The 22,603-nt window shown below is 42.9% G+C and overlaps 1 protein-coding gene across 1 annotated transcript in view; it reads left to right on the top strand.

The window, feature by feature from the left end:
• LOC126469649 (facilitated trehalose transporter Tret1-2 homolog) overlaps positions 1–19,368 on the top strand; it is a 346,069-nt gene extending 326,701 nt beyond the window's left edge. Inside the window, exon 5 of the mRNA XM_050096773.1 lies at positions 16,274–19,368. Coding sequence (XP_049952730.1) covers positions 16,274–17,368 — 1,095 coding nt within the window. The 3' untranslated portion in view covers positions 17,369–19,368. The remainder of the gene's footprint in view (positions 1–16,273) is intronic.
• Positions 19,369–22,603: the final 3,235 nt, after the last annotated feature.

Below are 22,603 nucleotides of genomic sequence, written 5' to 3' on the forward strand. Positions count from 1 at the left end.
CAGCATTTTAAAAGCATACATCCAAAAATTTGACACGAACACACGGCATGTAATTAATTTAAGAACTGTAATAGTAACAAACTTTCACAACTGTCACAACGTCATAATTTACTCGATATAAAATTTAATAGTACATTCACGATTATCAGTGTTTCAGTAAGCACTATGGCTGTGAATAAAAGTATGCAGAAATTAGAAATACGAGTATGCAATTGAGGGGAATGCTGTTTTGCAGCTGCTTTATAAGACTCATGACCCATTTCGGATTTGTTATTGATAGCATATATGGCCAGCTGGGACGTTACTGGTCAGGTGCAAGCCCATCCACGTGTGTGGGCCCTCGTGCGAGCAACTGAAAAGTATCGTTTGTTGAACGTAGCGTGTAATATCTATAATTATGTGCCGTGTTGATTTATTCTTCGAAAGTTAGATGTGAAATTAGCATATTGATATAGATAAAAATTTAAACTCTTCTACTAAATGTGTTTTGGTGACACCCTTCCGCCGCCCCCAGATCGGCGGGTGTGCACTATACTACGTCCCCTCCTCTTTTCTCGGCTACGAACTCGTCGGTGCCGCCTCCCCGGCCAGGTATTCAGTTCGATTTGCCGGGTAATTGATTCAAATTATGTGGGGGATAGAAACTAGATTAGCTGTTCATACAATGAACGTTTTCGCGACCGGACATCTACATCTACATCCATACTCCGCAAGCCACCTTACGGTGTGTGGCGGAGGGTACCTTGAGTACCTCTATCGGTTCTCCCTTCTATTCCAGTCTCGTATTGTTCGTGAAAAGAAGGATTGTCGGTATGCCTCTGTGTGGGCTCTGATCTCTCTGATTTTATCCTCATGGTCTCTTCGCCAGATACACGTAGGAGGGAGCAATATACTGCTTGACTCCTCGGTGAAGGTATGTTATCGAAACTTCAACAAGAGCCCGTACCGAGCTACTGAGCGTCTCTCCTGCAGAGTCCTCCACTGGAGTTTATCTATTATCCCCGTAACGCTTTTGCGATTACTAAATGATCCTGTAACGAAGCGCGCTGCTCTCCGTTGGATCTTCTCTATCTCTTCTATCAACCCTATCTGGTACGGATCCCACACTGCTGAGCAGTATTCAAGGAGTGGGCGAACAAGCGTACTGTAACCTACTTCCTTTGTTTTCGGATTGCATTTCCTTAGAATTCTCCCAATGAATCTCAGTCTGGCATCCGCTTTACCGACTATCAACTTTATATGATCATTCCATTTAAATCACTCCTAATGTGTACTCCCAGATAGTTTATGGAATTAACTGCTTCCAGTTGCTGACCTGCTACATTGTAGCTAAATGATAAGGGATTTTTCTTTCTATGTATTCGCAGCACATTACACTTGTCTACATTGAGAGTCAATTGCCATTCCCTGCACCATGCGTCAATTCGCTGCAGATCCTCCTGCATTTCAGTACAATTTTCCATTGTTACAACCTCTCGATATACCACAGCATCATCCGCAAAAAGCCTCAGTGAACTTCCGATGTCATCCACAAGGTCATTTATGTATATTGTGAATAGCAACGGTCCTATGACACTCCCCTGCGGCACACCTAAAATCACTCTTACTTCGGAAGACTTCTCTCCATTGAGAATGACATGCTGTGTTCTACTCTTCAATCCAATCACACAATTCGTCTGATAGTCCATATGCTCTTACTTTGTTCATTAAACGACTGTGGGGAACTGTATCGAATGCCTTGTGGAAGTCAATAAACACGGAATCTACCTGGGAACCCGTGTTTATGGCCCTCTGAGTCTCGTGGACGAATAGCGCGAGCTGGATTTCACACGATCGTCTTTTTCGAAACCCATGCTGATTCCTACAGAGTGGATTTCTAGTCACCAGAAAAGTCAATATACTCGAACATAATACGTGTTCCAAAATTCTACAACAGATAGACGTTAGAGATATATGTCTATAGTTCTGCACATCTGTTCGACGACCCTTGTTCAAAACGGGGATGACCTGTGCAATTTTCCAATCCTTTGGAACGCTACGCTCTTCTAGAGACCTACGGTACACCGCTGCAAGAAGGGGGGCAAGTTCCTTCGCGTACTCTGTGTAAAATCGAACTGGTATCCCATCCGGTCCAGCGGCCTTTCCTCTTTTGAGCGATTTTAATTGATTTTCTATCCCTCTGTCATCTGTTTTGATATCTACCATTTTGTCATCTGTGTGACAATCTAGAGAAGGAACTACAGTGCAGTCTTCCTCTGCGAAACATTTTTGGAAAAAGGCATTTAGTATTTCGGCCTTTAGTCTGTCATCCTCTGTTTCAGTACCATTTTGGTCACAGAGTGTCTGGACATTTTGTTTTGATCCACCTACCGCTTTGACATAAGACCAAAATTTCTTAGGATTTTCTGCCAAGTCAGTACATAGAGCTTTACTTTCGAATTCAATGAACGCCTCTCGCATAGCCCTCCTTACACTACATTTCGCTTCGCGTAATTTTTGTTTGTCTGCAAGGCTCTGGCTATGTTTATGTTTGCTGTGAAGTTCCCTTTGCTTCCGCAGCAGTTTTCTAACTCGGTTGTTGTACCACGGTGGCTATTTTCCATCTCTTACGATCTTGCTTGGCACATACTCATCTAACGCATGTTGTACGATGGTTTTGAACTGATCCTCAACACTATCTGTACTTGAGACAAAACATTTCTGTTGAGCCGTCAGGTACTCTGAAATCTGCTTTTCGTCACTTTTGCTAAACAGAACAAGCTTCCTACCTTTTATAATATTTCAATTTACGGCTGAAATAATCGATGCAGTAACCGCTTTATGATCGCTGATTCCCTGTTCTGCGTTAAGTGTTTCAAATAGTTCGGGTCTGTTTGTCACCAGAAGGTCTAATATGTTATCGCCATGAGTCGGTTCTCTGTTTAACTGCTCAAGGTACTTTTCAGATAAAGCACTTAAACGTTATGAACGTTTGAGTCTCCCAGTCTATATACGGCAAATTAAAATCTCCACCCAGAACTATAACATGGTATGGAAATCTACTCGAAATATTTTCCAAATTATCCTTCAGATGCTCAGCCACAACAGCTGCTGAGCCAGGGAGCCTATAGAGACATCCAATTACCATGTCTGAGCCTGCTTTAACCGTGACCTTCACCCAAATTATTTCACATTTCGGATCTCCGTCAATTTCCTTCGATACTATTGCACTTCTTATCGCTATAAACACGCCTCCCCCTTCACTGTCCAGACTGTCTCTGCGGTATACATTCCAATCTGAGTTTAGAATTTCATTACTGTTTACATCTGGTTTCAGCCAACTTTCTGTGAGCATTGTGGCCGTTTATTAATTAGAGCAGTTCTGGAATCTTTCTATAGACGCTCCTGCAGTTTACTATCAGCACATTAATATTGTTATTCCCTGTTGCATTTTGCTTACTCCTACCTTGTCGCGACTCTTGTCAGGCCTAGGGAGGGAATTCTCTAACCTAAAAAACCCACATGCGCACTCCACACGTACTCCGCCACCCTTGTAGCCGCTTCCTGCGTGTAGTGGATGCCTGACCTACTCAGGGGGACCCTACATTTCTCCACCCGATACCGGAGGTCGAGAAATTTGCACCCCAGATCTCCGCAGAATCATCTGAGCCTCTGGTTTAAGCCTTACACTCGGCTCCAAACCAGGGGACCGCGATCGGTTCTGGGAACGATACTACAAATAGTTAGCTCAGATTCCAACCCGCGAGCGAGGCTTTCCGCCTTCACCAACTCCACCAACCGCCTGTACGAATTGAGGATGACCTTTGAACCCAGACAGCCGGAGTCATTGGTGCCGACATGAGCAACAATTTGCAGTTGGGTGCACCCAGTGCTATCGCCGCCGGCAGGGCCTCCTCCACATCTCGGATGACACCCCCCGGCAAGCAGACAGAGTGAACACTGGCCGTCTTTCCCGACCTTTCCGCTATTTCCCTAAGGGGCTCCATCACCCGCCTAACGTTGGAGCTCCCAATAACTAATAAATCCCTCCCCCCGTGTGCCTGCTCGGATCTTGCTGAAGGAGCGGTCACATGTCCACTCACGGGCAGAGCGGGCGATGCCACACGGCCAGCCTTCACATTGACCCTCCGCCTCGTGCGCCGCGAACGCTGCTAAACCCGCCACTCCCCTTGGGGAGAGGGTTGCCCAACCGCGCCCGGTACCCGCGAAGATGTCTCGACAGCAGGGACAGTGGATGAAGCATGTAACGCCTGGGGTGTACCATGCGACGCACCAGACGCCCCACTGCCGCTACACTCCGAGGCAGCAGCCTGAAGACGGCTGACCGCAGCTGTTCGCGAACAGTGGCCAGCTCCTCCTGCGTCCGTACACAGCAATCACACATCCTATCCATCCTAAGAAATCAATTTACTGTAGAGAGTTAATCAACTTTTAACTAGACTGCTAATTCACTAAAGGCGGCTGATAGTTGACTAAACTGTGGTTACTAGACACTTCTTTTAGAAAACAATGAAAATAGCACTACCTGCCTCTGGACTGTATTCAAAACAAACACTAGCACTACTGGCACTATGGCTGACTAAAGGGACTCTCTCTGACTGTATTCAAAACAAACACGAAATCTATGGAACATTATTACTAGCACTCGACAATTAAAGCATCCTAAAAGCAAAAACACACGGAATAAGAAATGACAAGTAAGAAAAATACAGTTAATACTTAAATTAACGTAGCTCACTGCACATCAGACGTGACGCAGACGGCAGTTACGACGACACTGATACTACTGACACTATGGCTGACTAAAGGGATTCTCTCTGACTGTATTCAAAACAAACACGAGATCTATGGAACACATCGTAGCTCCTGGTAAATCTTCCGGGTTGAGTGGTCGTGATCCATAAAATCTTTCAGTTCCCAGCGTTTCACCCAGAGCTACGCCAGATATCTTCAGACGGGCTCGTGGTTTCACGAGCCTTGTAGACTGACAGGTCGGACGTCGGATAGCGAAATAAATACTGCGGAAAAGGGGCGTGGCAGAAGTTTACACATAAGCGACAGAGATGATCCTTGTCAGAGACAAAACTACAAAACTTTCGTTTGTGAGAGATAAAACCTATCTATCGATTCTGAGGCGCTGCTGTGCATATATCAGTAAGTTTCACAGGTTCTTCTTCTAGGTTAAAATTGTCCTAGAGGAAGAGCACAGTTTCTCTCCTTTTTATTAAAAAAGGACTGATCAGATCGGGAGGGTTTTATAGAAACGTGACGGCACGCGGGTTTTTAGACCAACAAAGAAAATATATGAAGTCCTCAGATCCGAAAAGGATAAACCCCCTCTTCTGTTGGCATGCGGGGTATATAAAATTCTGTTTACGCGTGACAAAGTCTATATAGCTACTAAGAAGACAATCGTGAATACATGGCTAAATGAACATGAGTCTTTGCCAACTATAGGAAGTAGAGAAATGAACTAGCACAGCATGCTCTTCAATCACGAAATGTTGAAGTTAAGTTTCTTGAAATAAAAATTTTACATACTTCGACGAATTTGTATCCACAGGTATATGGAGAAGCAATTGTAATATGCACTGATGGAAGAAAATCGCAACACTTCGAAGGAGTTGTGCGACATAAATGAAAGTTAGTAGGCGTGTTTCTACATCTTAAAGATGGTGGCTATTCAAATTTCGCGCCAGTAGCACAAGAACGGCGCTAGTGGCGCCACTAAAGGGTTGCAAATCAAGTTTGTCTTAAATACACGCTGGAGTTATTAACCGTTGGTATTGGACGTGGTTTGGACGCGGTTAGTTTATGTTAGTCAGAATGCCTTTAAGGAGATAAAGATGTCATTATCAGCCCCTCTGTAATTTTGAATGAAGTCGTGTAATAGGGCTACAAGAAGCTGGATGTTCGTTCTGCAATATTGCAGAAAGACTTGGCGGAAGTGTAGCTACTCTGCATGATTGCTGGCAGCGGTGATGACGAGAACGCAAGGTCGCAAGAAGAATGGACGCCAGATGACCATTTGGCAATACCGAGAGAGAGGACCATCGTGTTCGGCATGTGGCTTTGGCGCAATGTATTGCATCTGCAGCGGCAATTTGAGTAGCAGTTGGCACCACAGTGACACAACAAATCGGTTACTTCAAGGACAGCTCTGAGCCAGACGCCCTGTAGCGTGTTACACTGACTCCATTCCACCACCATTTGCGACTTCAGTGTTGTCAAGCGAGAGCTCATTGGAGGGCAGGGTGGAGATCTGCTGTGTTTTCTGATGACAGCTGGTTCTGCCTCAGTGCCTGAGATGGTTAAGAGGAGGTCACTTGAGTTGACACCACTTCGGCGACTTGCGTGTCGGTGGGGATGAAAAGATGATGATAAGGACAACACAACACCTAGTCCCTGAGCAGAGAAAATCTCCGACCCAGCCAGGAATCTAGCCCAGGCCGTTAGGTATACATTTCGTCGCACTGACCACTCAGCTACCGGGGGCGGACATGCTGTCAATTGATATATGACCTCCTGTGAGTTGATTTATGGCCCCCTGGGGATAATCTGTCCTTCTGAGAAACCCTCCAACCCCTCCCCCTCCCCCTCCTCCACCCACCCCCCCACACCCGTCTGGGAAATCCCCTTGCTGATACAAGCACACCTTCGATATTAAATCGACTAAGCAATTAAATTAATAAATAAATTAACCCCTCCCCTCTGGTAAACCCCAGACCCCCATCCCCTCCACCACCTGGGCATTGGCAGGAATAGAACTCAGTCTGTGCTGGGGAGGAAGGATCTCATGACAGAAAATTCGAATCAATGTCAGTAATATACCAAAGAATATACTGTTTATTTATAAAATTCAATTCACAGGGGTTAGAACTTTCTTTTATTTCTCTGCTGTATTGGAAGATGCACGTCTTGTGAAATACAGCAAAAAGAAGTAATTACATAAATAGCTTTTTTCCGATCACGCAAGGAATACTATCACGAAATCGATGTCAACAAAACACATTGCACAAAATTGCACTGTTAAACATCTTTTGATCGTGTCTTCACACAGACCTCGGGGCAGACATGCTAGCCAGGACACCGCATGCACATGCACTAACTACTCCATTGGGCTGCACAATGTGCCATTGTCCGAGAGGCCACACTGTACCTGAGCGGGAAGCAGCTGCTCTACGTCCTTACCCTGCTGTGCAGATATTAACTGAGTTACTTCACAATACCAGTGGCGGACGACACTGGAAGAAGCACCCCCCCCCCCCCACCACCACCACTACCCTTCCTCCCATCATTTCCCTCCTCCCCCCTCCCACCACCAGTTGGACAAGGCATCAGATGGCGGCAACTCTTGATCTCGATACCTGGGAAATTCCTCTCGAAACATATGCTCTCTCTCTCTCTCTCTCTCTCTCTCTCTCTCTCTCTCTTTCTATCTCAGCTGGCTGCTTAATGCCCAGTGAGCGTCTGTCACGTGCCACAAATGTTCAAATGTGTGAGAATTTCTAAGGGACTAAACTGCTGAGGTCATCGGTGCCTAGACTTACACACTACTTAAACTAACTTTTGCTAAGAGCAACATACACACACACATGCCCGAGGGGTGACTCAAACCTCCGGTGGGAGGGGCTGCGCAAGCCGTGACGTGGCACCTCTAACCGCACGGCCATACTGCACGGGTCATGTGCCACACTAACCACTCATTTGCCCTGAACAGAGTAGTGAATACCTGGTAAATCCCAAGCTGTGTATGTCTTGGAAGTATTCCTTCACTTGATCAGAGTGATCCACTAATTAATTAATTAAATCGATCCCCTTTGTGTTCAGGCAGTTTGTCCTTGCATCCTATTGGAGGATGCTAGGAGTGATATGTATGTGGCAGGATTCAGTCCCACAACTGGACAGTTTCCAAATCCCTCTAGACATTCCCTCCCCCACGCCCTTGCCTCCTGCTGGCGGATAATGGCACAGTTAAGTCGTTTGACAGGAGGTCCATTACATTGGTGATAGCTGAGAATTTCAAATTTCAGCCAATTCATGTTATGTCCTTAAACAATCTGCGGAGGGGTTGGATTGATGTGTGTTCTCTCAGTACCACTATTGGAAACAATAAATTGACCAACTGGGGATTTGACATCTCGATTGGCAGTGGTGCTGTATAAAAGGATAGCTGGAATTTCAAATTTCGGCGTGAGTTTATAACGTCACTGTTGTCGAATTCCTGACCACTACAGGTCTGCTAAGTGTATTTTATAAAGCACTATAGAATTCCTAAGTTTGTTCTCTCAGCTGCACCAGGACGAAGAAGGAGGAGGAAATGGTCTACCGCATGAAAGAATACTAACAACAACAACAAATACTACTACAAGACAGAGTGCACTGCAATGTGTTGAGAAGCACTAAACCACGACCGTAGTAGTTGTCGTGGCTAGATGCCTGAGATCGCTGAAAACTCTCATACATACACCCCACTCACCCCCAGATGTCCACGCAGCACAGCCATACTCTCGTACACCGCCAGCTCCAAAGCTCAGAGACTGGAGAAAACTGCCGCCGTGATTGCAGCTGCAGTCGTGGACACGCGTGTATGCTAGAGTGAATCACGTCTGCCACAGAGGGCATCCGGTGACGATTGGAATCGTAGGAATTCCTATGTTATCAATACATCCAGCGCCAACAATTGGCAGTGATCAATACTGAATCGCCCAATTTTTCACGGAGAGTACATGCAACATATGCAGTTCTGCAGATAGCAGAATACGTAGTTCTCCATTGAGCTACCCAGATAGTGCCGCGAGAGCCCCCACTGGGACTTGTCCGACTAGCTGGCTGGCTGCAACTTTTCTTTGTACCCGCCACTCGAGACACCCTGAAGCTGGAATTGTTAATTTAATTAAATATTGCGATTACAGCCCCTCGCTGGAGATATTTGACAATGAGTGAAGTATCGGAAATACCTCTTCTGATGGCTGTGGATCTGGAACGAATATCATGTCGAAATATCGTCCTTATGACTGGACATAATTTCCCACGTAAAATATTTCATCCCCATTATGGCTGTCCAATGCACTGAAATCGCAATTTTCAACGTCAATCCATAACTCACTTACGACCATACATAGACATTTTCTTTGAACATATCGGAGGACAGACCACAGTAACTTTACACCTCAACACATACTTTATAAGCCTGCTAATTACAGCGAATCTATCACACATCCCCTACAAAGTATAACACTTTGAAAACAACTGAATGCTTGTGGAACCAAAAAATATTGAGCGCAAATATGTCGACATATCACAATCGCTGTTACACAACCTACATCAAATGACACAAATATTGTTTCTTAGTGTAGGAAATAGCCATAACCAGAGAGGAGGTGCAAAACTACATTCCTTAATCGAAACACTTTATAAATTCGTAAGATTTTTTGTGATTTTCCATCTCCCCCCATTCCTCCCCCCCCCCCCCCCCCCCTATGTGGATGGAGTCACAAAGTGTGCTCGCATTCATGGTATAAAGTCAGGGATTTAAAGCTCTAGTACTCATTCCTCTATTTCAAAATGAGCTACCCGTTCATTGAACCTATATGCTAAGGACCACGAGCAAAACCCTATATGGTCTCTATGTGAATCTCGTAACTCTTCCTCTGTCTTTACCCATCCCACCCTGCAACACCGTCTCCAATTTAATTTGAAACTGACCGGAAGTAGGAATGTGCTATACCCACTACATTTTACATCTCGTGAGGGATCAGAATAAGCTGAGTTCCATGTAGTCAATATACTTTGATATTTTGCTTTCGCAAAGAGTAATTATAGTGACCAGTGCTGGTGATATAAACCCATTTTTTTCATTCCACTATGGCAACTGCCATTCCGCGAAGACTATTCCATACCGATCTTACACATGTCACCTCCCCAATTGCACACGATCTCCCTAGATGTTTGCACGCTGAGAAGTTTAGCACTTCTTATTGGTGTATAATAGGCACAAGCCTGATATATTTGAGAGAGCTATGGTGACTTAACAGACGATTACGAAGAAGTAGGAGAAATGTTTGAGTGATGCATGATGGAGATCGAGATGGAAGGAGTTTGAAACATTTTACATAAATCACTTGTGCTATTAATTCTGCAGAATTGTTGTAGTATATTGGTTCCATACCAAGAAGGTGCTGGGAAGAGAGAAATGTTTGTAGAACATAAACACAAAAGCACAGCAGCGGTGTTTGATATGTGAAATTACACGCGATGCTGCACTAGGTCCATGAACAGAACACATACTTTTGCATACACAAACAACATTTCTTAAGCAGATGTATGTACAGGAACTGCAGTAGCTCAGAAACCCCTGTCACTAACTTAGACTCACTGCAGTTATGAAATTGAAGACTCGATTTACGTCCAAGATGTGGCAGAGAAATGAAGTACTACACACACATCTTCATCCATCTAGAGCAGGGTGTTGAAATATGTTTTCCATTGCTGGATATGATTCACCATATATGCGCTGGAAGTCCCCTCCTGACTGCGGTATGGAGAAGTTTGCTGTTAGCGATTGCAGGTAGATAGCGCTCTAAGTCACTCACAGAACACGCAATTGTATACTAGTCATCTCCATCTGTCTAGAATGCATCATCAGTCTACTATTAAATCATACCTCGTTACAACCTCTCTCAACTGATCACTTCATTTACTTTCTATCGCCCTTTAACACAGATCCATGTCAATTTAGAGGCAAGTGGTTCTCCTTTCCAGGAAAGCACCAAAGACAGCAGTCACCTTGCTTGTATCACTATTACATCAATAGACATACAGCAGAATGTTGCTAAAGAAAAGTGCAGAAACTGTTGTGTATGGTATTTGTTACCTGACAGCGCATGGTTGTGATTGGTGGAGAATACAGAGAAACAAATTGTAAATGCTGTTTGTTAAGGCTTAAAACAACTAAACAGTCTTGCACAGAGCCAAACACATGATCCATTCTGGAGTTGTATTTTACAGTTTCCCAGCTGATAATACAACGCTCCTTAGGTAAGGACACTTCATAAAAATCTGTAAGATGGTTTCCAATAACTTTGGAGTCATACCAGGGCTTGTGATCCCACATATATAAATTTATTACTCTACAGTTGGTGGTCATCTGCGTTAAACATTCTGTTCTCGCCGTCTTATCGCTATCGACGAAAAATGACTGTTTCATTGGTTCCCAGTGTTTCCATGTCAACTTTTTCTCGTATTCCTTCTGCTGTCACATACTCGTTCCATGTACAAGAATTTTCCTGCACCAAGCAGAAGACAGGCAAGCACTCCCCCATTCGCCCTCAGTTTCCCAGCATTTTGGCGGATTTCCCTCAATTTATACCTATTTTCTGTCAATTTTCGTAATTTTATCGATTTTATGTCACTTCTGTCCATGTGATTATGACATCACTTCTCACCACGTATTCTAAAATTGCTTGTAAATGTAGTACAGTTGTCAACACCTAGCACAAATGAATTATTTTTCTGTATATGTTCCCATTTCCACTGAGTGGTCAAAACACAGTCCTGTCACATCAACACAGCTCACCCTGTTTCTCCACGGGATGCACAAGTTGGTACATATAGTGTTCTCCGACTTCGGCTCAGTTCCTACTTGAATTGCAACGATCGCATGGACAAAACTGCAGGGAAGGCAGGTCCGAGACAGAGGAACAGTTACAAGATACCGAGAGACTGTCTAAAACCGCGCTGGAGTTTTGTTGTATGAGGTCCTTAGTAGATAGGTTCGAAAAAGGTGAGTCGTTTCGGGATATGAGAGTGCCACGTATATGGTTCAGCAGTGGCTGTAATCATTAAAATACATCACCATAGGATCCAACGCAAGTGTGTGGTTAAATGAGGAGACTTGATTCCAATTTGCAGACATAATTTCTACCAGAAAGCGTCACACTATGAATCAGAAAAGCCGGTGTATTGGTCATATGATTTTGTACCATTCTTAGGACTTGAATCTAGCACTGCATTTTTATATGATTCCCCACACAGCACACGATCTACTGAATGAGAACATTCTCAGACAACCATCATCATCCCTCGCCTGTGACCCCGTGGATATATGGCAGAACCTCTGTTACACTGTCTACATGGTATTGCGATAGAATGTTACAAATACTATCTGTTAGCGTGGGAAATGTCTAGCAGTGGCATGAGGCAGTTGCAGATATCGGATTAATACCATGTTCCATAGACAAATCACATTCTAAATTCGGTGAGAAGGGTGATTTTATTACGAGCTTACGCGTGCATTTCGGCCTCCATTCGTAACACGGTGTTGGCTCTTCTGCCAACACAACAGTACCAATGTGTCTTAGGAAGAGAGACGTAACTGAATATAGACAGTGGTCGCTGGGGTGTGTATTAACAACTGAAAGGGCGGGTGCGCGTCACCAGAGGTTAGGTTAGTGTTTTTTTTTAACGTCCCGTCGACAACGAGGTCATTAGAGACGGAGCGCAAGCTCAGGTTAGGGAAGGATTGGGAAGGAAATCGGCCGTGCCCTTTCAAAGGAACCATCCCGGCATTTGCCTGAAGCGATTTAGGGAAATCACGGAAAACCTAAATCAGGATGGCTGGAGACGGGATTGAACCGTCGTCCTCCCGAATGCGAGTCCAGTGTGCAATACCCAGGCTACACTGGGCTATCTCTGTGATTGCGTGTGTTGCATGTGGTCTCCATGTAAAAATTGAGCGATTCAGTATCGATCACTGCCAGTTGTTGTGGCTGTCCTACCACTCTAATCATCCCTGGGTGCTTCCCATGACAGGCACACGTGACTGAGGCTGCAGTCGCAGTAACGGTTTTCTCTGACCTGGCAGTGAATGAGGGGACAGGCTGCTGCGTGTGAACATTTAGGGAGTGAGTGGGCCATATGTATGAGTGTTTTCAGTAATCTCAGGCATCTTGTCACGACAACTACTAGGATTATGGTTTAGTGCTTCTCAATACATTGCAGTGCCCTCTGTCTTGTAGTGGTACTTGTTGTTGTTACTATTCTATCATGCGGTAGGCCATTTCCTTCTCCTTCTTCGTCCTGGTGCAGCTGAGAGAACAAACTTAGGAATTCTATAGTGCTTTATAAAATACACTTAACAGACCTGTAGAGGTCTGGAATTCGACAACCGTGACGTTATAAGCTCACGCCGAAATTTGAAATTCCAGCTACCTTTTATACAGCACCACTTCCAATCGAGATGTCAAATCCCCGGTTGGTCAATTTATTGTTTCCAATAGTGGTACTGAGAGAACACACATCAATCCAACCCCTCCGCAGATTGTTTAAGGACATAACATGAATTGGCTGAAATTTGAAATTCTCAGCTATCACCAATGTAATGGACCTCCTGTCAAACGACTTAACTGTGCCATTATCCGCCAGCAGGAGGCAAGGGCGTGGGGGAGGGAATGTCCAGAGGGATTTGGAAACTGTCCAGTTGTGGCACTGAGTCCTGCCACATATACCAGTCCTAGCATCCTCCAATAGGATGTAAGGACAAACTGCCTGAACACAAAGGGGATCGATTTAATTAATTAATTAGTGGATCACTCTGATCAAGTGAAGGAATATTTCCAAGACATACACAGCTTGGGATTTACCAGGTATCCACTACTTTGTTCAGGAAAAAAATGTATGGTTAATGTGGCACATCAGCTGTGCGGTTAGAGGTGCCCGAGCAGGCACAGTGTGACCTCTCAGACACTGGCGTCTGGTGCAATCTGGCAAAGCATTCAGTACACGGGCGCACAATTCCCAACTGGCCCATCTGACCTGCGGTCAGTGTGAAGTTGCGATTGAAAGATTTTAATAGTGTCATTATATGTGGTGTGTTATGTTGACATCGATTTCCTTGTGTGATCAGAAAAAAAGTGGTCTATTTAATTACTTCTCCTCATGTATTTTACAAGACCTACATCTTAGAATACAGCAGAGAATTATGTTTTTTCCTATCAAACAAAACAGATGTCCAAACCCTGTGAATTTATAAATAAACAGTATATCCTTTGCTTTGTAACTGACATTGATTTGAATTTCCTGTCATGAGGTCCTTCCTCTCCAACACAGACTGAATCCTTTCCCCACCAGTTTCCATGTGGGGAAGCAGATTGGGGGGGGGGGGGGATTGGGGTGTTCACTGGGAGGGAAGGGTTAGTTAATTTATTGGTTTAATTAATTAGTTTAATTATTTTGATATCAAATGTGTGCTTGTATTGGAGAGGGGATTTCCCAGAGGGGTGAGAGAGGAGAAATGGGAGAGGGAGGGATTTAGTGGGGTTTCTCAGAAGGACAGATTATCCCCAGACGGCCATTAATCAACCACCAGGGGGTCATAAATCAATTAACAGAATAACAGGTTAAGGGGAGGTGGAGGGAGTCACTAATCGATCAAGTTTGCCCCCTAACGTACGCACCTCGCCATAACAAAATGCGCCGATACTGCTGTTGCTCCATTACTCCGACATTTCACATTTGCAATGCCCTGTATCACACTTACATTAACTTGTGGTCTTGTAATGTTACTCACTTACATATGTTACCTAGGCATATCTATTCTCGAAATTTCATTGCTCTAGATTAATTATTTTTCGATGCGGTGTTTTTCCGTCAGTGTATAAACACGGGGACAATTTTAACAGAAAATTAGAAGCCACGAAACTTAGTGATACGTGGACAGTAGATCTGCAGGATTGAAAGATAAGTTTTATCTTTGAAAAAGACAGTTTGGTAGGTAAGTTTTAACTCTGACAACGACTGTCGCTGGCAATCACGTGTAAACATCTAGCACACCCCGGTTTCACAGCATCTGTATCGCTCCCCGACTTCCGAACCGTCAGTCGGCAAGACTGAGCGGAACCACGAGCACCTGAGGATGTCCAGCACAGCATGGTGCAGAATCAGATTACTTACCTGTGGGCATGGGTGTCCCACAAGGTTCTGTACTTGGCCCAATTCTATTTATTATTTATATAAATGACTTACCATGTAACATAGCTGGGCCGTCAACAAGGACTCACTTATTTGCAGATGATCTTGCAGTCTGTATAATTCTGTGTAATTCACCTTCACAGAAGGTGAAATATGAAGCAGACCAGTGCACTGTCAAAGTTGAAAATTGGTGTAAAGCTAATTCCCTTTGTGTCAACCGAAAAAAAAATACAAGACCTGTATGTATCGTGGAATAATAACACTGAACTTGAGCAGAGCTCAAATGCTGTTAATTTCCTTGGAATCTCGACTGATTCAAAATTATCCTGGGGTAGCCATATAGAAAAAGTGGGAAGCAGCATTAGCAAAGGAATATTTGCTCTAAGGAAGCTGCGTCTTTGTCTAAACGTGCCAGTACTTAAAGTGATTTATTTTGCTTTAATACATAGTCACATTTCCTATGGTACAATACTGTGTGGACATCAAAGCAAGGCAGCTAATGTCTTCAAACTACAAAAGACTGATATGTAGCTTGGCACCCAGAGCTCACTGTAGGCCAAGCTTTAAAAAATTACAGATTATGACCCTGCCGTCAATTTTATACTGCAGTGTGTAATGCATGTTAAGGAAAAATATCCGAGTTATCAACAGTATGACATGCGACATAATTATAACACAAGAAACAAGCAGGACCTAGTTTCTTTCTGATGTAACTATAAAAAAACACGAAAGTGCTTCTTATACAAGTCCATAAAATTTTTAATGCCATACCCCAACATATCAGGGATCTTCCAATTCAACAATTCAAAAAAAAAAAAAAGTAAAAGAATTTCTTCTTGAGCTCAGCATTTATGAAACTGATGAATTTTTAAGGGAGGCAAAGAATATGGTATGACTACACTTTGTGATCAGTTTTTATATGCTTCTATATATGAGTAAGTCTGTAATTGGCTAAATTTACTATGCAATATCAATTTGTACCAAAAATTTCTCTGTTTTGTATTTGCGTGAAGGTACCATAATTATTTGTGTAATATTTATATTGTGTAATATTTTTCTTGTTTTTGTAATTATTTGTGTAATATTTATACTGTGTAATATTGACTTCTGTACCTCAGGTGATCTCTGAGGCTCTACAACAATAAAAATCAATCAATCAATCAATCATTGTACGAAACATTAGGAACGGTAAAGTTTCGTGGACCGTGACCACACAATCCGGAAGATTTACCAGCAGCTGCGTGTTTCTGCAAAAGCAGTTAATAAGTATAAGAAAAGAGCATAATTGCCCGGTTGTTTGCAGGCGGCGATCGCTACGGGCGTGCTGATCGTGTACGTGCTGGGGTACTTCCTACAAGAGAAGTGGCGCGTGACGGCGGCGATCTGCGCGCTGTTCCCGGTGCTGGCGGCGGTGCTGGCGGCGCCGCTGCCCGAGAGCCCGTCGTGGCTGGCGTCGCGCGGCCGCTACGACGACGCCGAGGCGGCGCTGCGCCGGCTGCGCTGGCTGCCGCGCGACGCGCCGCTGCCCGGCCGCGTGCAGGAGCAGCTCGACGACTTCGTGTCGGCCGGCAGCCAGAGCCGCGCGCGCCAGGCGGACGCCAACTGGCTGCGCCGCATCAGGGCCGCCTTCCTGCAGCGCCGCACGCTCCGCCCCCTGCTCATCATGAACGCCTTCTTCTTCTTCCAGCAGTTCTCGGGCATATTCGTCGTCATATTCTACGCGGTCGACGTGGTTCGGGAAGCGAACGTCACCATCGACGACTACTTAGCTGCGGTGCTAATAGGCGTTACGAGATTAGTGGCGACCCTTTCCATGTCCTACGTGTCGAAGAAATTCGGGCGGCGACCTCCGGCTATCGTTTCTGGCGCCGGCATGACGTTGTGCATGGGTATTTTAGCGACGTACTTAACTCTAACCACTAGTGAAAACTTCGGGGCGCACGTAGCTGAGAATTTTCGCTGGATACCGATCGTATCTTTACTGCTGTACATCCTCGCGAGTACTATCGGGTTTTTAACTCTCCCTTGGGCGATGATAGGGGAGCTTTTCCCCGCCGACGTCAGGGGCCTGGCGAGTGGACTCACGACGTGTATAGCTTACGTCTTCAGCTTCGTCGCGTTAAAGATCTACCCAGATATGCTGCGTGCGTTCACGAAACAAGGTGTCTTTTTCTTTTACGGCGCCGTTTCTCTCTTAGGAACTATTTACGTAATTTTGTTCCTTCCGGAGACAAAAAATAAAACCCTGGCCGAAATAGAAGAGTATTTCACGAAGCCCAAAAAAACCGACATTGCTACTCAGAAAAGAGAACAGGAGGATGACACTTTTACAGAAAGTGACCACCTAACGCGACCGCAGAATGGAGCAGTTCAGAAGCCTTCTTATGAAGTGTCCTAGTCCCTTCCGATAATGCTGTGTGAAAGTGAAAGAAGAAAATGTACGGAAAACGTCGTGCAGAAAAGACTGATTGACATCATTGTGTTCCTTTGCTCCAGTAACACTGAGCAGAGACTTTCTCGTTTCACTTATGAACTAGTACAGTTCTGTCACATATCGAGCTCTCTTCTGACACTAGAGAGAGAGAGAGAGAGAAGATAGCCAGACTATATCATTAGTGTTGATGAGATACATAACACTGATTTCGTTCACGCCCATCAATTTCGTACATAATGATATTAAAAATGAAGACTGTTTTGTGAATATTTCTTGAAAGAGGCTTATTTATGAATGTTTTTATTTTTATTTTTGTGTCTATTACTCTGAAAGAACTATCTGTAGGAAGAAAAATTTCAAGTAATGTGGCTTATAATGTGGCTTATGAGAAGTCCCAGCACAGCGTTCGTTTAACAGAACTGTTAAAGATGTCTTATAACTGATGCTGTAAGATACTCGTTATTCGTGTTCAGCTTTCAATAAGACCGTGGTAAAAATATCTTGCACAAGAAGCACACACTCACCGTCAGTCAAAACAGTGCGGCAGCCTTCAGCTGTATTCAGTTTGCAAGGAGAGGAACGAGTAACATGTGAGAGATGTGAATAGAAGGGAAAAACAAATACTGAAAACATGGGAAATCATCGTTCTCCTAGTCGTTCGTGGTTCAACTACACCAGCTGTGAGATACTATGCGATCGCGTACATTGTGGTCCTCTCTTGTAATATTGCATTTCCATCAATTCCTTTAAAACGTCGTGGTTTCTGTGGTCAACATAGCCAACTACGCCTTTACATTGGTTAGATTAGGAGAATATTCTGCATGGAACCTTTTTTTTTCCTAGTAGTTGCGCGTAGGCAGTTTTCTATACCTCATTATCATTTGAAACATGATTTGTTATTTCTTCTTCCGTTACCGATTGTTGAATTCAAGAAGAGACTTTTAGTGGTCCCGAAATTACTGCACTGCATAGTTACAACCTCAGATTTCTTGCATGCGGTACAATTTACGAAAATCCGTGTGTAATTAGATCATTACCCATTCTAAACGTTTAAAAGCGGCAGATAATGATCTTCAGCACGTAGCAGTCGTGAAACGAGTACACAGGCCGAAGAAAAAATTATCTATTGTCAAGTTAACTGTCTCTATTATATCAATAGTATCCATGTTGGAACGTACTACCAGCGCCGGCTGTTATTGTGAACCTTCCTGTTCAGTATGCGCGTTACTCCAACGCGCGCGTATCTCCTTACGTTATACAAAAGACGTGTGTCACTAGTTATTCCTTTAAACACCAGGTCAGCTCGTCGAAGTATTTCCGTTAAAACACTCTCTTTCCTACTAGGATACAAAAACAGCATCGCCCTCACTAACTTCTTGTTTCTCCCACGCAAATTTAATAGTATTCACAGTGGCGTAAAACTTGTGAGTTTCGACGAGTTACTTAACTGTGTTGAAACGTTTTTCCGAAGGACGACTATCCCAGTGTTCAACAATGAAATGGTATTAAAAACTACATGTATCTGCATTCTTAATTAAAAAAATGAATTGCTGCTTTTAAGACCTTTTAATTTTAACGGGAGCTAAAATATATACCTATTATAAAAATATAATTGCCACAAAGCTCAACATTTTGACGATAAGATGCTTTAAATTATTCTCGAAATGGTTTCGGTAGCAAAAATCTTATCTACACAAGAAGTTGTTTAGCATTCAGTGTCTCAGTCACTGGAATCCTACTTTTTAAAGCAGCCAAGATGCTCTTCATGTTAGTCTGTGAACACAACTCCGAAATATTTATAAAGGTGAGAAAAATGTAAATGACACTAACAGTAGCATTCATGCATCCTCTAAAATTTACAAGAAGTACTCAATGAAGAAAAATTGTTAAAGTTAAATTGTTCAAAAGTTGTAAACCTCTAGAAATGTAATTATGAAATAAAGTACGTATTTTTCTTATTTCAAGTCGTAATTGTTAATCGTATGCTGCAGTATCACTATATAATTGTTTTAAGGAGCAAAGCTCTTTAAACACTGTATGAGTTAGCACCCTGTATATAAACAGATATTTATGTATAATGTACATATTCCACATCCTTATGTCCCACGGTATCATTGACAGTAAGTGCTCTACAAACACACATTGGCATTATTTTCCATGATTAACTGATGTATTTTCTTTCAAATAATTCTGATCTCAATATATATAATACATTTCAGTACATAAAATCTCCTGCAGATGTTGGAGTTCTCACGCAGATCAAAGTGTTACCGTAAAGAATAATCGAGTAAAGACTGAACTATTATTTTGTTTTCACAACCGTCAAAATTGTTTTCAATCTTATAAAACCAGTGTGTAAAATTACTTCACTAGTGCTGGCGTATAATTTTTGGTTCTGATCTATCGCTGACCATCATAAAGCTAGAGAGTATCAGGCACCAATGAAATGGATGAACCATTCGCAGATCGTGGCTTCTACACTAGGGAAGGCTGCGACATTTATCGCTTGTAACTATGGTGCTAGGTCTCTCTAAAAAGTTTACACTCTGCATCTCTTTTGATAATCAGCTACTAAATAATGCCAAAACTTAATTTCAAGATAAGATCACAACAAACTGTACTAAAATGACGCATTTTTAGACATCTTTACTGTAGCGTATGCTCAGGAACGTCCACGGTGCCTTCGGTGAGCTACGGACTTTCCAAATATTGCAGCGCAGAGACTTTCGGCGAGCTGTCGTTTCCGAAGTTAAAGAGAAGATAAACCTCACATATCTCTGTGTAAACGAAGCGATGTCCACATGACGATTCCTTCGGGAAGTCAAAAGCCAGTTGACGGCAAGTCCATGAGAATAGTCAAGAAAATGTTCGGTTTTGACTGCGAAAGCAGATTTTCGAGAAGACGAACTTCGTGGTTGCCAGTGAGTAGAGATATTAGGCGCGCATTGATGAGAGCAGAACCGCTCCAACATACAACTACTTTTTTAGACTTTTATGATGCATTCTTGGGTTTGTGGCATCTCACTTGCACTCCTTTACAAATGAAAATCCAGCAGGGATTGTCCCAATTTAATTATCGCACCACTGCAAAGATGAGCTACATAGACAGATACTATCGCTGTGCAAAAACAGCAGAAATGACTAAAACTGTGCGAAGCTGAATTTTTGGTTGAGTTAACCTCTCTTTTAACTATAATCTACCGTAGATACTTCGAACAAAAAAGCGATTCCGAGTAGTTCAAAAGAAAGCAGAGATCACTTTCGCTTACAAGAAGGGCAGCAGAAGTAATCCACAAGACTACCTTCCAATATCATTGACATATATTTGTCGCAAAATCTTAAAACATTCATCACCTTAGTACAAAAACAAAATAACTAAAAATAGTTGTTACTGGAAGAAACGCGTTTGAAATTTCTCGTAATTTTAAAGTTTGGCAGTGCTCAAAGTGTTTGAAATTAGTCTGATGTGGGCGGTTATATAGTTTGAAAATGTCAGTACTTTTACTTTTGTTCTGATTTTTTATTAAAATGGAAGATATCTATTTGTTGCACTGGTCCAGATGGTGACTTAGCTATTAGTGATTTCCAAAATTAGCCAAATGTTAACTATCATAATCATGTTTGTATGCAAAGAAATACATGGTAATATTGAAATATGTAGAAACTGTTTTAATCATACACTGTTTTGTCAAATCTTGTGGAATACATTGTTATTCATTCACTTTTTCATCTTCAAACATACCACAAAATTTCAAAAACAACTGTCATTGTCAGAAGTCATTTATTGCATCTCCAGATAATGATTCACATTCTTCTGGATCTCCTTGATATGGAAGATTTTCCTAAAATGGCCGATATTCCTATCCCATTGCAGGAGGCAGCAACTTGAACAAGGACATCAAATCATTGTACTTTTCCTTTGTTACTGACAGGACAGACATGTACCAGGAGATGGGTCTGACAATAAGAGCTTCTTGACTTTCCTTGTTTTCGAGTTACAGTCCAGAACTCTGAACTCCTTGTCGAAGTCTTTCTTTAAATCCTATAACAGACAGATGTTTTGTGCTATTTAGCCAGCACATCCTCTGCCACCCGACTGGCTTCCCATTCACATCTTCTTTCCCAAAACCCATGTGGCAATTCAGATGGTACTTCCAGTCGATAATCTTCTCATTTCGTGAACAATTTAAGGCTTGTCACTCTCTCTTCTTGCACTTCTGGCAACAATCTTCTAATAAGCAGGCCAGTTCACTTTTCCGACTCTTTTGTGTTCAGTAGTGACTGCCGAGCGTTAGGTTGCATTCCACGTCACTATAACCAACGATCATAAATTATAAATCAATGATTTGTCGGTTAGGTGTTTCCTGATCAGCAATCAAGTACACTGCAGCAATAAATTTGTTTGGATTCTGTCTTCCGCAGCGATCGATAAAATAAAAAATATGGTTTACATTGCAGAAAGAGATTTGAACTGTTCGTACAAACGGTTTCCTATTTCACAGTTTCCTAGTTTTACTCTGTTTCCGGCCACGTCAAACAGTCTTGAAGTAGCTAAAGCCCATATTTACTGGAAGATATTCTCAGAGGAATACAGTCTCGATTTTAATCGTCCCAGAAGAAACCAGAGACGTCTATGCATGGCCTACAGTGATGCCGCAGTCAAGAAAGGCGACGTTAGACGTAATTATAATGCTCACCTTTTGGCAAAAGATAAGACTCGAGAGGAAAAGAAACAAGAAAGAAAAGGAACAAGCACAAAACTCGGGCGGGATTTTTGTAAGTCGCATCTTCGATCTACAAGTTTCATTGGCACCAACTTATCCCACCAAAGATTTTTTTTTTTCCAGCAACGACTGAAAGTTTTTAACTTTACAGTGTATGACGAATAATCGAAACAAGGAGATTGTTTCATGCAGTCCGACGTAGAGGGAAAACGAGGAAGCTGTGAGATAGCAGGCGGTTTGTACGAATATTTCATATGTCTCCCTGCAAAGGTACACCACATTTCCTGTTTTAGCGATCACCATGGAGGACAGAACCTAAGCAAATTTGTAGCTGCAAAGTGTTTGACCATCGTTCTGTAATACCTGGCATAGAAACTATTGATTTACATTTGTGGCTGTTTGTCATAGTGAAATGGAATGAGACTCAGTTCATTTGGCAATCACTATAGCCTCATTAAAATTGCTTGATGGTTGA

This window comes from Schistocerca serialis, chromosome 3 (genome assembly GCF_023864345.2).
Source record: "Schistocerca serialis cubense isolate TAMUIC-IGC-003099 chromosome 3, iqSchSeri2.2, whole genome shotgun sequence".
NCBI lineage: Eukaryota > Metazoa > Arthropoda > Insecta > Orthoptera > Acrididae > Schistocerca > Schistocerca serialis.